Source organism: Pezoporus occidentalis, unplaced genomic scaffold, assembly GCF_034315485.1.
Source record: "Pezoporus occidentalis ecotype Australia unplaced genomic scaffold, CSIRO_AGI_Poc_V1 ctg213, whole genome shotgun sequence".
Classification (NCBI taxonomy): Eukaryota; Metazoa; Chordata; class Aves; order Psittaciformes; family Psittacidae; genus Pezoporus; species Pezoporus occidentalis.
The window spans coordinates 2,393,282-2,409,276 of NW_026913997.1; the positions used below are offsets into that span (position 1 = coordinate 2,393,282).

General features: G+C 38.9%; 1 protein-coding gene across 2 annotated transcripts in view; it reads right to left on the reverse strand.

The window, feature by feature from the left end:
• ALS2 (alsin Rho guanine nucleotide exchange factor ALS2) overlaps positions 1–15,995 on the reverse strand; it is a 236,389-nt gene that overhangs the window by 14,985 nt on the left and 205,409 nt on the right. For both annotated transcript variants that reach the window (XM_062619774.1, XM_062619773.1), the window contains 15 exons: positions 13,608–13,968; positions 12,636–12,804; positions 12,087–12,183; positions 11,606–11,683; positions 10,552–10,728; positions 8,209–8,380; positions 7,633–7,813; positions 6,870–6,935; positions 4,183–4,345; positions 3,276–3,407; positions 2,908–3,036; positions 2,470–2,540; positions 2,033–2,099; positions 1,534–1,736; positions 1,313–1,378 (listed from right to left, as the gene is read on the reverse strand). In XM_062619774.1, coding sequence (XP_062475758.1) covers positions 1,313–1,378; positions 1,534–1,736; positions 2,033–2,099; positions 2,470–2,540; positions 2,908–3,036; positions 3,276–3,407; positions 4,183–4,345; positions 6,870–6,935; positions 7,633–7,813; positions 8,209–8,380; positions 10,552–10,728; positions 11,606–11,683; positions 12,087–12,183; positions 12,636–12,804; positions 13,608–13,968 — 2,132 coding nt within the window. The remainder of the gene's footprint in view (positions 1–1,312; positions 1,379–1,533; positions 1,737–2,032; positions 2,100–2,469; positions 2,541–2,907; positions 3,037–3,275; positions 3,408–4,182; positions 4,346–6,869; positions 6,936–7,632; positions 7,814–8,208; positions 8,381–10,551; positions 10,729–11,605; positions 11,684–12,086; positions 12,184–12,635; positions 12,805–13,607; positions 13,969–15,995) is intronic.

The window sequence follows — 15,995 nt, forward strand, 5'->3', positions numbered from 1 at the left end:
GGCACAGAACTGTTCACAAATTCAATATGCCTAAGAATGAGACTTTTATTTATTGACTGTAGTCTTCGAGGAATCCAGTTATGGAGGTTCTTCTGAATGCACATCTACCCCAACAAGACATTACTAAGTGTTGAGACTATAGCATGCGTGCTGAAACACAAACATAGTTGATAATTCTAGCAATTACAGCTAAATACCAATCATTTCTTCCTGGTGGGGATTTGTTTGTGATATTTCCATCTCCAACAACCCTAAAATCACATGGTTTAGTTGTAACTTACTATTAACTTACAAATGACCAAAGCTGTTTTTCAGTTTGACATTATACCAATAGCTATAGTGCATTTTAAAAACCTATTTGCAGCCAGACCACATTTCCATTTCCCCTCCAACTCAATACTCTGAAAATATGTCTGGAAGCCAGTAGGACTCCACATACATTTTTACCCTGCCCACAAGATTCATACAAAAATGCCTTTGCAAGAAGTGAAACTCTTGACCTCAATAGTGCCTTGAGCAGATTCTTAGCAATGAAATCCATAGATTATTTCAAAGCTGTGTAATAAATTAAGTTACTTTCAAGTGGTCTTATTCATTTCACTAGGTAACTTGGAAAATGTCTAATTTCTGTTCATCCTGCTTTCAGACTCCTCTATACTAGCTACCCTAATCATCAGGATCACATACTCTCATTAGTTTTGTTTTCATCACCCAAACCCTGAAGTCTCAATTCAAGATTTTGTTGTCTCCTTCCTAAATTATTAAACCCTTGCTCTACCAGAAATACAGCAAGGAAAGTATTAGACAAGATGCACCACTATAGGGTATGAAAGGCCTTGCATTTTCTAGATGGATTAAAAAACAAAACAAAAAATAAAACCAAAAAACCATTACTTTTGAAAGAACATTGCAACACAAAGTTGACAGTTACCTATACAGCAGAAAGTTGACTGCTGCAGACTTCTCAGTTGGCTTCCTCTGCTTAGGAGTTTACACCCACCCACCCATTCTTTTCCTCAGCTGCTTTATCATTTTCTTCCTCCATCCTACAGCAGATTACCCCAATTAGTTTCAGTTTTTATGAACAAACAGATTTTTAATCACAGAAGTAGAGAGTCTGTTGTGAAGACAACTAGCATATATCTGGGTGAGAGATTATCTATATATCAACATACAGATAGATCTTGTTAACACAAATAACCCTTAGTTAATAAGACTCAGTGCAAAACTTTTGATTACGAGGTTTTGATTATTTCCTACTACAAAAGGTATTCCTTGCCCTCTGGCTCCCCAGGTAGCGAGAGGATCTTACCCATCCTCCAGCCCAGCCCGGAAAGTCCCAGAGTACATTCTTCCATCTGCCCACTTTAGGATCCCTCTAGAAAAAAAAAAAAAAAAAAAAATAGAGCCATACACATGTGTAAGATAATCAGTCTACTTCACACTTCCCAAATAACTTCTGTGAGTGAGCCTATTTATTAATAGAGCAACCACCTCATTTTGTTTTCAACTGTTACATTCTAATACCTTTACCTGCCATGGGGTTTTCCTGAAAGCCATCTCCCATCATAAACAGCATCCTTGAATCGAGGGTCCTTATAGAAGGTGTATTTGGCACTGCGAGAAACAGGAGGCTCCTGTCTTGGCACATTCCCACCAGCTCCACATAGAAGTAAGTCAGAAGTCCCTCTAAGGGCCTGATCCACTGCTTGGCTTATTGCCCTCAGCCACTTGGTCTGAAACAGAAAGTGTTTCATCACAGGATTTAGCCAACATCTGTCTTTGTATTGAATCTCACCTTTACAGCAACTGCAGTAATCTCCTTTGCACTCCTCAGTACAGTGTTGTAAATTGGAGCACTGCTACAGTCAAGCATGGCATACAGTCACCCTGCATGCCAAGCTGTAGGAAGACTTCGTTCTTGGTGAATACTTAAGCAATACATCTCCCCGTTTGGTTTCACAGTAGGAAATTTAAAAAAAAAAAATCACTCTTATCACTGAAGCTGCGCAAAATCTGTAGCTATTCCCACCTTTTCCTGGGGTGTTGAAGGAACAAGAACAAGCTGTTCTTCTGGTGTTGTAATCTTCAGTCCATTCCTACATAGGGTGGGGGGATAGAGGGAAGTATTTTAATCTAGTGAAATTTTGTGCAGAAAAAGGCCAGCTTTCTTATAGCATGAATATTGTATTTTCCCTCTCCCTCCCCAGCTAGCATTCACTTTAATATTAAAGTCAGTTGTGAAAACAAGCAGCAGGCAAGGCTACTCACTTCCCTCTTGACTACATTATTCTTTCTGATGTTTATACAACTAAGTTGTTGGGGTTTTTTAAGACACAGAAATACACTAAGTTTTCTGAAACAAGACAGAGAGGAAGACATAACTGCATTCAGCCTACAGTAACTGGTTACAAACCACTCATCCTCCCTCCCAAGATATCTTTCACCATCACAAGCAAGAATACTCACACATTACCAGCTTCTTCTGAAAGAGCTTCTACCCACAGCGTGGACAAGGGAAAAATATGGTGCGTTGAAAACTGTAGGCAAGGAGAAGGAGAACGGAAACTGCACTAGGTATTGACCCATTATCCCTGCCTCATACTTTTTTGAACAGTTATTTTCCTTCGAGGACTGTGGAAAACTGGGCATTACAGGCTCCTTACATGTACCTTGCTCCAAGAAAAAGCCAACAGAAACCATGCCAGCTACAGGGCAACAGCACTCAAGCATTAAAGAAATAGTGCATAATTTCAAATTTATTTGTAAACATGAAAAAATATTGCTTTTAAGTGTTTGAGCAACATTACAGTGAACAGTGCAAAAACTTGTCTTCACTGTATGAAAAATGTGTCATGTAATTTGAAACAGAGAAAAGGTTTTGTTCCTGGCTATAAGCTGGCTTACCTGAGCATGGACCAAAGCATCATTAAAGAGGATGAACCAGTTTACAGAGAATCTTCCGGCATGCTGCAGGGACAAGCCACGATTGCTGCTTTCACAGATTAAGCGACGCTCTGGCTTTCGCAAGGAATCCTACGGATAGGGTTAAAAACAAATGTACAGCAGCTTACTTCTCACTGACTGCGACTTAAGGTCACTGCTATTTATATTACATAGTAAAAGCCCAGCCCTTTTAAAGCAACATGACCACAGCAACACAAATTAGAAAAATGAGAAGTGAAACTGGGACAGCAGCATCAGTAACAGACACAGAGTAAAACACTACCAGCGAGAGATACAAGCTGCTAATGGACTGACAGTTGTCATTGTACCGTCATTTTCCCAGGAAAGGTCTTCCAGAAACCAAGTGTATATTCTGCTTCTTTCCTTTTTCTGTTAAGGTGGACAGCAAGGTTCTCATAACAAGAGCTAGAATCCTGCAGCTTCTGGTATTCTGGAGATGCCTGTAGAGCACAAGGTAAGACATACCTGAGACCGTTTCTGTACCAACAGCACTAACCAAACTGCAATGCAACGGCTCATTTTATTAAATGAGCACCAAATGCATGACAGTTGGTCTGGTTAATAAAGTAATGGTGGAGGGTAAGTTATTTTCTTGGTCACATGTTCTGTTGGTGTGCTGGGAGATTTTAAAACTCACAGAAGTGCCATGAATGTTAAGAGGAGAATATACAATTACATGATCTACCTTCTTGCAGCTTAACAAGTTGCAGCAGAAGTAGGGCTAATAATTGCAGGAGTAATACTTGAAATTACTATATTGGGATAAATGTACAAGTAGTTATTGTTCCTCTTTAGTCACCTCTTATTTCAAAAGAAAGCAATTATATACATCTAAATGGGTGGTAAAAGTCTACCTAACACATATGTGGCATTTTTAGTACAGCATTACAGCCAAGGGCAGCTACAGCAAAGATGCCAGATGGAACTGAAAAGCAACAGGCAAACATCAAAATAATCTATTTGCAATTAGGCTCAGGCACACAAACAAGTTCTGGCAGGGTAACAAGCTTCTACCTATCGTGTGATCTATGCAGGTGTGGTGTAAGACTGCGCAAATAAACATGCACCATCTTCCCTGCAGCAAACACAAGCTGAGGCAGCTTCCCTGAGGACTAAGCTATTTTTAATTACCTGGTGTTTACTTCACACAGTTACTTCCGAGCCCTAAGTTTCATGTGTGTATTTATTCAGATCTAGATAACAAAGCCAGCTTACCACTTCAAAGCATGTGGCAAGCTTTAGCAAAGTTCTAGCATAGCTATGAAGTCGTCCAAATGGCATGAAAAACAGAGCATTCAGAACTTCCACTAGCTGGAGGTTTTCCTCATTCTTCTCAGACAGTTTCTGTAACAGCTCCTGGTTTTTACTCAAGAAGTCTCTAAATGATGGGACCATTGGAGAACAGAGGGAGGAGACAAGGGAGAAAAAAAAAAAAAAGACAACAAGACATTAGTGATGTTTTGTGTAAAGGAGCCCAGAATGCCCCTCTTTGGATTTTCACAGATCAATACAAATCATAAAGGCAAATGCATGCTGTTTATTAACCTATTCCCAATTTAGTTTTGGAAGTACAGCAATACAGATATGTAGCTCTTTCATAACAACTCCAACACAGAACTTTGTTTACTTCTACTCTCACATGCTCAGTCATTAAACCAGTTGAAGAAAGTTGATCAACTTGCCTCACTTGGAAAGTAACTGATTGCCTTTTTCCACTTTAACACTTGATTAGTAAAAGTGCTAACAAGGGGAATGACTTCCCCATTATTAAGACTAGTAAGTTTCTACCACTGCTGATTCATACAAGGCCTGAAAGCATCTTAACTTGGTTCAAATGCAATTCCCTAAATATACTGAAATAATCTCTTCCCCACCCCTGCTGTTCAAGGCAACTGACCGGTTTTCCCCCTAACTAGAAAAATTACATCCTACCTCAAAGAAAGGCAGGAAATCTGTTCAATCCTCAGTCTGATTTCCAAGGGGGAGAACTAATCTAGTTCAGAGAAGAAGAGGGAAATGATTCTGAAGACAATGCATTAACACACAGGATTTCTTCATTAAGAGGAAAACAAACCTACTTTTCCCTCTCCTTCACCCTATCTGTGTGCAGATGTGCTAGCACATATGACACATCTGCATTAAGGCACATTTCAGCTGGGAGGCATTTAAACCACAAGCTGCAAGAATCAGGTGAGACTAAGAAAGCAGGCCCCAGGGACAGTGAAACAGATCAGAGAATTGTACAGCAGGGTCCCTAAGAATTCTACATAATTAGCAAGATGCCATTTCACACATCAAAATAACATCTATTTTCTAGGTCTGCTAATGATATTTAAGAACTCTATTGTTCAACAAACATTAAGAATAAAGTCTTCTTTGGAGAGAAGACCATATTTCTTAGTTTTAAGTTTAACCACCTGGATGGCTTGCATTTTTGAAGTGCTTTGAGACCCTCACATAGAGGTGTCTCTGTCAAAGTGTCAAATAATAATTTAATCATAACACTCACCTACCCTTTCAGAGCACATGCTCAAAAACCTGCCAACAATGGAGACTGCTATTGAAGCTAGCACTTTTTTTAAAGTTGGGACTACTTCTGATGCCTTTATATAATACCCATGAAATTCACAGAATATCCATAAAATACAGGCTGACATCATTAAGCACTGACTCAAGACAGTATCGCTCAAGAAGGGCACAAGAAGAAATTAGCAAAAATATTTCTGACTTCCCTTTGCAAGCAAGAGGAAAAAACTTCCAAGACATCTCCTCCCTGAAGTTTCAGACCCCAGTAAAAGTGCTGTTCACTTGAGACTCTGGTTGCATCAGGGAAAGCTGTGACACCTGACAGCAACAACTGATGTGATGAATTCACTACAAGTAATTTCATCATCCACAATTTTTTACTTATAAATAAGCTTATACTTGAACTAAGAGTTCCTATAAGCCACCCTAAAACTCTTGACCAATGCCGAGAGATTCTCAATGTGTCTCTGCAGTGGGATTTGGTATTTAGTCTTCAGCACTGGTCCTCAGATACAGAAGTTTCTTTGTGCAAGTAGCTTCTAATACTACCATTTATACTACATTTGAAGTGCTCCATAAATAGCTGGAATAGATTTACTCCCACATTACAGAATACAGGACAGAAGGAAGGAAAGCCAGCAATTCCTCAGACAAGTTAAAAATTACCCTCGTTACATCATTACAACAACTTCTTCACAGCATTAGAGTGAAAGATGCAGCATCATTATTTCCTAGAGAAAAATAATATTGAACTAAGAAAAAAGCTTTATGATCTATAAACTTCAAATATACTGTCTCAGGCCTTAAGGTGCAATTTCTTCCTCACATGTAAGAGCATCTATGTGTAAAATAGAATAAAGCAACCTTGAGAGGCAGAGAAGACACACGCAGAAATGTTATTTTTGCATCACTTTAAAGCACTTCCATAAACTTTAAGAATTCAAATGGAAGTAAATCCACATTATCTACTCTTCCTTATTCTTAAAGGAGAGGTTGCTGTTCTGTATTTTCCTGACAGCAACATTTTGAAAGAATAAAATGCTAACAAACACTGAATAGATGATGAAAATATAACCTCAAGACTAAGCTCTCAAAAATCATTATCTGAAATGTATTTACATTTTTTCAAGGAATTTATAATAATTTGTGCCTTTTTCCTCCTTTCTCCACCTTCAAGATAAAGTAAGCAAACTCATTTGGCACCATTTTAACCTAAGTTTTTATCGCATTTGAGAGGAAGTAACTTTTTCTTCATCTGATAGAGAAGGAATTAGTGTACTCAAGAAAGCTCAGACCAAGCCCCTGCATACTCATTACACACACAATTCTTTAAAGTACGGATCAAAAATTCCTGAAAAGGGTAAATGTTTGCTTACATTGCTGGCTTCGCAAGGAGCGTAAATCCTCCCATTACGAGGAAGTTTGTTACTGAAGTACAATACCTAAAATTGGGAAGAGCTTCAGTTACAAAATAAGAACTTCTCTGGAAATTGCAACTGCTGTAATTTCCAACAGTTTACTTGTGAGAGCTGTAATACCTTTTACTACAACTAATCTAAGTACTTGTGAAAATATTAAACAATGAAACAATGCTACTGGAACACTTAAGATTCACTTTCCACTTGGAGCATAGAGCACGCATTCCTATTCCACATTGCTGCTGTCTTTAGCACAATGCATAGATGTCAGGGCAGAAGAATTATCCTTCTGGGAGACAGTTTTTTAGTTAATTACTACTGAAATGTATTTTGTAGCCCCAATAAATCCCCAAAGGTAGCTTTACTTAATAGCCTAGCCATAGTAACTCTACTACATTATATTAAAAGATCCTTACTATTAAGTAATGAACATGTCACCTTTTTACAGGTATATAACAGCAACCAAAGGTGGGTTTGTATGTACAGTTTTACATTACGGAAGCTGAAACTGTCCAATGCACTCCACTGGCAAAGACTCCGAAATACATAGCTCACCACAAAATTCATTAGTCTATATAAAACTCTTCATACATCTTAAATAGCAAGAATACAATTTGCACAAGTTAGTTATGTAACTTCTCTTAAAATCTACTTTCCCCTAACTTGTGGTCAGTAGATTAAGCCTGCAGAGACTCGAGGTGAGAGGGAATTGGATACTTGCTCGGTGTAACTATCCAAAAAGAGACTGGAATGCTTCAGGATGGCCAAGCTCCTAGCTTCTTTCACTCCATGAAGAAAGCTACTTAAAGAAGCTCCATGTTGACCAACGAGATAGCACAGCTTGCTGAACCTGCTTGCCATTTCCTGCAACAACTGGATTGTATTTGCATTGCCCAGATTATCTGCAACAGACCAGAAAGCAATTTCTCTTACCTTACGAAAGAGCAGCACCCATTAATAAAGAGAATTACCACAAGGCGCTGCTTAGATGCTTTATCAGCAATTTCACCTCATGGCTACATTATCCAGAACCAGGAATTTAACAATTTTAGATTGAATACAGCAAAAAATAATTACATTTCAGGTGAAACAGTCAGGAAAGTACAAATACTAATAACATATTGAAGATGTCATAATGCAGCTGTATTTCACTAGTTCATCCAAATACGGGTGAAGAGCAAGACCTTGATTTATAAAGCTTTATCTAAAATATATATCATCACTTTGAAATTCTGCATAAAGCAATCTGCTGTGGAACATAGGGGAAATAATAGAAAATATTAAAAGAAGTTCTTACCTAAACCTAAAAGAGGTCTAAGAACCTGAGATTTGATCTCACTCAGTTTGAAATAAAACCTTCTCTCAGTAGAAGCCAACTCATGCAAACTGGCAATATATCCCATTACGTTTTTGTCTACTAAGACCAGACAGTTGTCACCACCAGCTATCACATTGCTTATGTACCCTATCTGAAAGATGAAAAACAGAAAAGAAACACCAGCTGAAATATTTTTTGTGTACACTTCAATTTAAAAGCAGGGTGATGCAGAATAAAGCATATCTTTAGGCATACTAAATGATAGTAAGTATTAATTACCTACAGTGACAAACAATCCATTCAATAGTGGCTTAATACAAGAATGACAGAAGTAGAAGAAATATTTATGAGACAATCAATGCTGTTTATTTCCTGGTACTGACAGATCCTAAAAGACAATAAATAGACCATCTTTTTAGGTGACTCATACAACCGCTCCGTGTTTAAGAGAGAGTGACCTTAAATTCAGTCACTGTAAGAATTGCCATACACATCATGCTTATACCAAAAACTACGATATTAAATAATATTACTACAGTAGCTATTTCTCCTATTAATTACAAAGTGAAAATAACAAGACTTTAATATTATGACTGCGCCCTGACCTATAAGTCCTTTCTGGACCTGGAAAGACATGAATTTATTGATACAAGTATCAATAAACTGGACTGATACTAATACCTTGACCAACACCAGAAGTAGCATTTGTATAGGTATTAGTAGGCATTTGCTTTCCACATTATTTGGGAGGAAAATTCTTCTCTACAGTCAGCACAAGTGCCATTGATGCACTGTGGCTTCTCAGTAATTCTGGTTCACATGCAATACCATACAGTAATTCAGTGTTTGGGCTCTACTTTTAATTTCTTTGTTGTTAGATATAGGATTCCTTTGAAACACTGAGCACGTGCATACACATGAACCCAGAGTCTAAATCCCCGCGCCCTCCTCAAAATCCCTCTCCAACTGCTATTCTGCTCAACACAGGGAAGTAGCAATGAGACTGTCGTGGTTTAAACCCAGTCAGGTAACTCGTTCGCTCACTTCCCCCCCTTTCTTGCCCTCCCCCTGCTCTCGGAGGGACGGAGAGGAGAATCGAAAAGAATGCAACTCCCACGGGTTGAGATAAGAACAGTTTAGTAACTAAGGTATAACACACATCACTACTGCTACCACCAATGATGATAATGATAAAGGAAATAACAAGGGAAGAGAATACATCATCTCACCACCAGCCGACCGATAACTCGCCCCCCCCCAGCCCGACCAAGCTCCGACCGATACCTCCTCCAACCTTGCAGTCTCCCAGCCCTTCCGGCTCCCTCCCAGTTACCTCCTGGGCATGACGTGCTGTGGTATGGAATACCTCTTTGGTCAGTTTGGGTCAGGTGTCCTGTCTCTGCTTCCTCCTGGCCTCCCCTCCTCCCTGGCAGAGCATGAGGCTCACAAAGTCCTTGGCCAAACCTAAACATCACTATCAGCTCTGTTCCCAAGCTGAAAGTCAAAACACTGCACTGCACCAGCTACCAAGAAGGGGAAAAATGAGTGCTACTGCTGAACCCAGGACAGAGACCCAGAAGAAAAGCTGACAGAGCTGCTTCTACCCTCCTGATCTCCTTTCTGTTACCTTAAGCTCAGGTTGATCTGAAACCATATAAACAATTTGAAAGAGGATGTGCAGCCAGAGTACACACTCCCCTATCATGCCAAGTTCAAAGCAGGATATAAGATTCAGCTTGATGAAGAAAATCCCATAGGGGCACCTCCTCTTTCCCATAAACATCCAAATGCACATTTGGTGCCTTTGTTCAGTTCCCCCTCTACATCCATGAGAAAGGAAGGGGGAGGGAAAGAGATGGTGCCAAACTCAGGGGGACCTTCTGCCCACTCACAAACAAGATGTGCAACAAGCAGAATGGAATAGAGCAGACAGTACCTTCAATCACTTGGTGAACAACAGGAAAATGAAGAGCAATAGTACTGAAGAATTAAGGACTTGAGGACTTTCACCACTTGAGGACTGTGGTGAAAACAGCATAACATAAGGGTGCACTTTTGCAGCATGCACACATGGAAGGAAATTGAATAGACACACTGGAAACACTTCCCTGCCCTTCAAACAGAAGGGAAGTCCAAGAAACAGGCAGGGAAGTAAACAACACTGATTAAGCTTCCTCTCTGCCCTCAATACACTGCACTCCTACTTTGACTGCTAGGAACCAATTACTTGACACCATTAAAGTTAATTGAACAACCAGCTCTGTGCCATTTCCAAAAAGCATCAGTATGATTTGAACTAAACTTAGAGGAAATACTAGTTACCTTACTACAGGATAGCAACAAAGCTGGACTCTTAGTACAGCTGTTTTCATACAAGCTATTTTCTGTTGTTGTCTCCTGACCACTGTAATATAATCCAGGTTGGAAATCTTCTTCATCTGCTAGGAAGAGGGAATAATCTAGTCCTGCTGCTGTTGTCCAAACACCATTGCCACACATCTGAAATTCGTGAGGAAGGAAAAGCCATTAGAAATAACCACCCAAAGCTGGAAAGAGGGAAGAGTATTTAGCTCTTCTAGCCACACATGTACATAATACGCCTGCCAAGAAAAAGTACCGCAATAGCTGGTAATTTTTCAACTTCAGAATCTCATAACAAATACACTTTCTGTATGTATACTGAAAATTGTCTTTCTTTCCACTCTTCTTTCTAATGGCTGAGTTGCCTTTATATTATAACTCAGTTTTATTTTCAAACGGGCATCAGGTGAGTTTGATTAAAGTTGGGACACTATTCTCCCCTCTACATGTAAGAGAGACATCAATAAATTTGTGAGACAGTTATTATGCTGTACCGTAATTTACATAAGGCCTAAGAAGAAAAACTCTGCAGCTAGCTTTCCGCTAAGACAAGCACCACAAAACGTTGGCAAGGGTCTGGTCTAACCCCAGAATCATTATTTGGCTATTCACTCAATGTGATGTAAAGTTCAAAACAAACAGAAAACCTGGAAATACAGAAATGGACAAAAAAATATAGGCATGACCTAGCAAAGCTAAAAATGCTAGAAGCAATTGTTTAGAATAAAACCAGTGTTCCAAAGTATTTAAAAGTTTCAGCACTGCAACATTGGTATTAGAGAAACTGAACACGATGTAGAAGTGAAATTTGATAAGATACAACCGATCACATTTCTCAGTTTTAGAACTTCAAGGTGGGTAAAAGATTTCTTGGGTAGATTTTTCACAATCTCATCTAGGATCTTTTTCACAGTATAAGAACATGGATCCATAAACAAGGTCATCTTCTAGAAATTAATTTGCACTCGTCTAACAGATCCTCCACTGAAAGAAAAATGCAGAAAACAGGAAGTACCTTTGCTAGACGAGGGACTGTTGTCGGACAGTTCAAGTGACCAAGCTGGCCAGAGGTATTACTGCCCCATGAATACACCTGTAAAAAACACAGCTAAATATAAGAATGCAAGTTTGTATACATGAACACATACTGAACTGTAGTAGTATAACACATCAAGTGTGCACACACACAAGTCAAGGGTGTAAGATTCACCTACCAAGAAACACTTTCCTAATCTCCACTGTCTTCCTATATGCTCAAATTGTCTTCTCACATTCAGAAATGGAATGTGCCAAATCAAATCATGTCAATCTTTAAAGACAATGTTGAGGGTACATGCAGAACACTGGCATTAATAGAATTAAAATTCCACGCTGCTTTCAAGTTGCCTCCCACAAATGGGAACAAGAGTTTAAAAGCAAAACCCCAAAAACTTCGGAAACACCAAATGTGACAATTATGTCATAGGTAAGGAATAAATGATAACAGGCACTTGTACCTGAGATTTGGCAGTGAGTGCTAAGGAATGATGGCCACCAGCAGAGAGGTGAATCACTTCTTTACCATCTAGGCTTTTCACACATAGTGGCTGAAGCCTGTCAATCCCCAGAACCCATGGGGGAAGGGAGATGAAAAAAAAATTATCACATGCATTTTTAACACAGAAATAAATTTCAAGTTTTATTTTTTCCCAAATCAAATCAGAGAAAACAAATATACATGGAGTCTTTTGGCAATAAACTACCTTGTTCAAGAAGGTCATCAAGAACACAAGTTGATGACAAACCTCATCTTAATTTGGACAAAGTCAAAATATCACCAAACTCCTAGAGATTACAGGGGGAAAGTCATAACTGATTGACATCCAGTAACAAGAGAACAACAAAATGCGTTAGAGGAACTTAGGTCACAACACTTAAAAGAACAAGGACACAATGCAAGGCAGCTGACCAAATTTGAGAATTTGAGAAGGTTTAATAGTCAAAATTTTCTAGTGACCTATTGAATGAAAGGAAAAAAACCAAAACATTAACCAAAGAAATCTCACCTTGGTAGAACATCGCCATGCCCTAGCTGTCCTTCCTTCCCCTTTCCCCAGCTCCACACCTCCGTTCTTAGAGAGGGTAAAAGAGCATCAGCCTCACCACTGTAGGTTGGAGTAAGAGCTACAGTCCTCATTTTTGCCCGCCCTACCTTCCGTAAGAGCCTAGGAGAAACTGAAAACAGGCCAAGAGATAGAAAAATTGCTCATCATTTTAGGTAAATGTATCATTCAGACTGTGTGTTACACAATAACAGCACTATTTGAGAACTGATAGAGACTTCTTAAGGAGGTCTTAAAATTGAGAGCAAAGGCTACCACGCAAGAAGATAGGTTACAGATAAACAGAGATAACTTAGATGTTAAAAGCAGACAGATCCCAACTAATTTTTACCAGCCATTAAAGAGTAACATGCATATGAGAACTATGCAGTTTTCCTGAAGCAAATGAACCAAAACAAACTGTAGATCAAAAAAGTATGTTTTGAAAGAAAATATATCCTTGCAGTTCTGAATAATTCCTAAAATCTCCCCTCAGATCCAAGATCAATATAGAACCCATTCAGAGCAATTAACACTAGAATCTATGAGGTAAGGTCATTAGCTTTGAAGTTTGGCAGTGGGAAGTGGAATATTTCTAGGTCCCTGGCTCAAAACCAGCTCAATGTATTAGGGATTAGAGGCCACAAAGATTTTTATCTGTTTGCAGCCAATTTTCAGTAAGATGCTCAGACTACCACAATGTGCCTCCTTTACCCTACTTTACTAAGAACATTTGTAAGCCTGCTATGCTTTTGGTTTTCTTAGCATGCAGTATCTGCTAGTCTTCACTCCCTCTGCTGCTTCCAAGTCCTAAGATGTATTTTATAATTCAGACACCTTTGCTAGATAATTAGATTTGTGTTCAATCTTCATTTTCAGTTAAAACTCCACATTATTATAACTTTTCCAGCTGGCTTTCCTACCATGGTTTTTTACCTTGTGACAACAAGCCAGGCAGGGAAAGCCTTCGACTTCCTCCTTCAGATTCCTCCTCTCTAATATCTACTAAACTGGAACTCTTCTTCCCCTGCATGGATTCCTGTCTGACTTGCTCTTCTCGACTGTCTTTCAGAGCTTCAGGCCCTGGGGAACCTCCACCAGACTGAGATCCTGATTCACTTGAAGGTGTGCCATAGAAGTTCATTACTTTCTTCAGAGACAGTGCTCCTGCTTCATATGTAGCAGCTACTCTCACCCCAACTGCTGATGCACAAGAGGCCACCAAGCTGTTCAAGGCAGATGTGCTGGTACCTGGAGGGCCAGGGATACAAGCACTAAGTTGTTCTTCTTGTGAAGGCTGCAACCAAAGAAAAAATTAAAGACTATCACACCAGACAGCACATAACAGTAGGAGGATGACAGACATATTCACTACTCAAACTACATGCTATACTGAACAGACATTATAACAAAGATTTTATACTTAGGCATACATCTATTCCTCAGAATCATATTTTCTTCAGGTAGGACCAAGCACCACTTCTACACAGACTGCGCTTTGTCTGCTACACTTGCCTAGTACAAACCCATCCATAAGAGACTGTGGGTCTGTCTGTTTGGTTTCTTTAAACACACAAAAAAGTCTTTCCAAACAAATATAAAAAGATAAAAAGGGATTTCATTTTAGGCTTATTATCAACTTCTTCACCACCAGTTAAAGTGCATCAGTGAGCATGCTGCATTTACAGAGAAGTAAGTTCTCTCTTCAATATGTTAAAGGGAAAACAGTGATTCATGGATTCATTTTTCAAGGTCTATCTAAGACCTTGTGGGGTCTATGTGTCCCCTTACACTACTGTTGTATCCATATAAAGCTTGGTCAATAATCATCAAGTCACACTAGGGACAAACTAACTGAAGGCAATTATAAGTACCACATGTGGTTACCTATAATAGCAATCAATTTATCCACCAAGTACAGAAATAATGCACAAGATTATGTGCCAAATAGTCTGAATGTTAAAACAAAGGCAACAAAGACCCATTTTCCCATCTAATACATGGTGTGATGTAATATTAATATTACATCTCATTTTATTCTACAAGAAGGAAGACAGACTTTGACTTTTTTTGTGAAAGGTTAGGCTAGAGAATTGGGCTTGGTCCTGTTTACTAGCATTTAATTCCTATTTATAAAAGGCATGCCTAGCAATACAGAAGAGCAAATTCAATATGTGTAGAAAAGCAAAGAGAAACAGAGGATTTTTACTAATGCTGAAACATTACATTAGTCCTCAGCTCTACTCTTCACACATACGCTCAACTCTGTCAAGATTCACTGAATCAATTCCAAGCTTATTCCTGGAACTGTACAAGGGAAACAGTATTCTGGAAGTATTCCAGGGACAAGGAATTTAGAAAGGGAGCATGAAACTGTGCATTTCAGTCATTTCCTAATGGCAGGAGCTCTCCCAGGAGTCTGAGAAGCCTGCAACTGCTAGAATGCATTTTATTAGCAAAAGGCAAAAGGCAGGACAACTGTGTTTACACAATGTTGATTTCTCTGAAATAAATTTACCTCAGAATAGGAACATATAACTTGCTGAATCACCAAATTACTGGACAGTTTGGTCTGGTTTTAATACTATTACTCTTTTTCCAATTAGAGTTGATAACAAAAATCAACTATTTATTAGGCACTGTAAAACTTATCTCCCAGAGCCACTGTGAAAAACTTCTTACTGTAACTATTAAGAAAAATGAAGAAATTGATGTCTATACCATACTTTGCATGACAAAAGACACTTCCAGAATTCTGCTATGAATTTTGCATCCTAGGCCACAGACTGGCAGGTTTCCTTACAGACATTACCTTTACCATATGCCACCCAGCAGGACAGTACTTGTATCGGGACTGCCAGACTGCACTGCAAGATTTTGGATTTTTTCTGTCCAACAGCTCTGGAGTTTTATCTTCTTCCTCACATCCCAAATAAACTTTTCTTTCAAAAAAGCAGGAAATGTAGTATTTGGCAGAGACCTTGTGATGAAGGTTCAAGAACCAGGAACCAAGAATGAATCTAAGCATTTTCTGATGCTTATTAAGAAATTATTACTTTGCTGTTCTGCTGTCGCATCTGAATAACGTCATTGAACCATCTTCCATAACACACAGAGTAGTACTTCTGTATTTCCCATCCCTGTTTATGGGTCTATGCCACCCTACATGATTAACATCAGAAGCCTTTTGGTCAACACTAACATTACCTTTACCATCTTCTCTTGCAATCTACAATTTTTAACTGATTGAGCAATTAGATTTGTGAGGGATTTATTCCATGTCTAGAAAATAAAGTTTTACCTTAAAGGCAAGTTAGACAACTA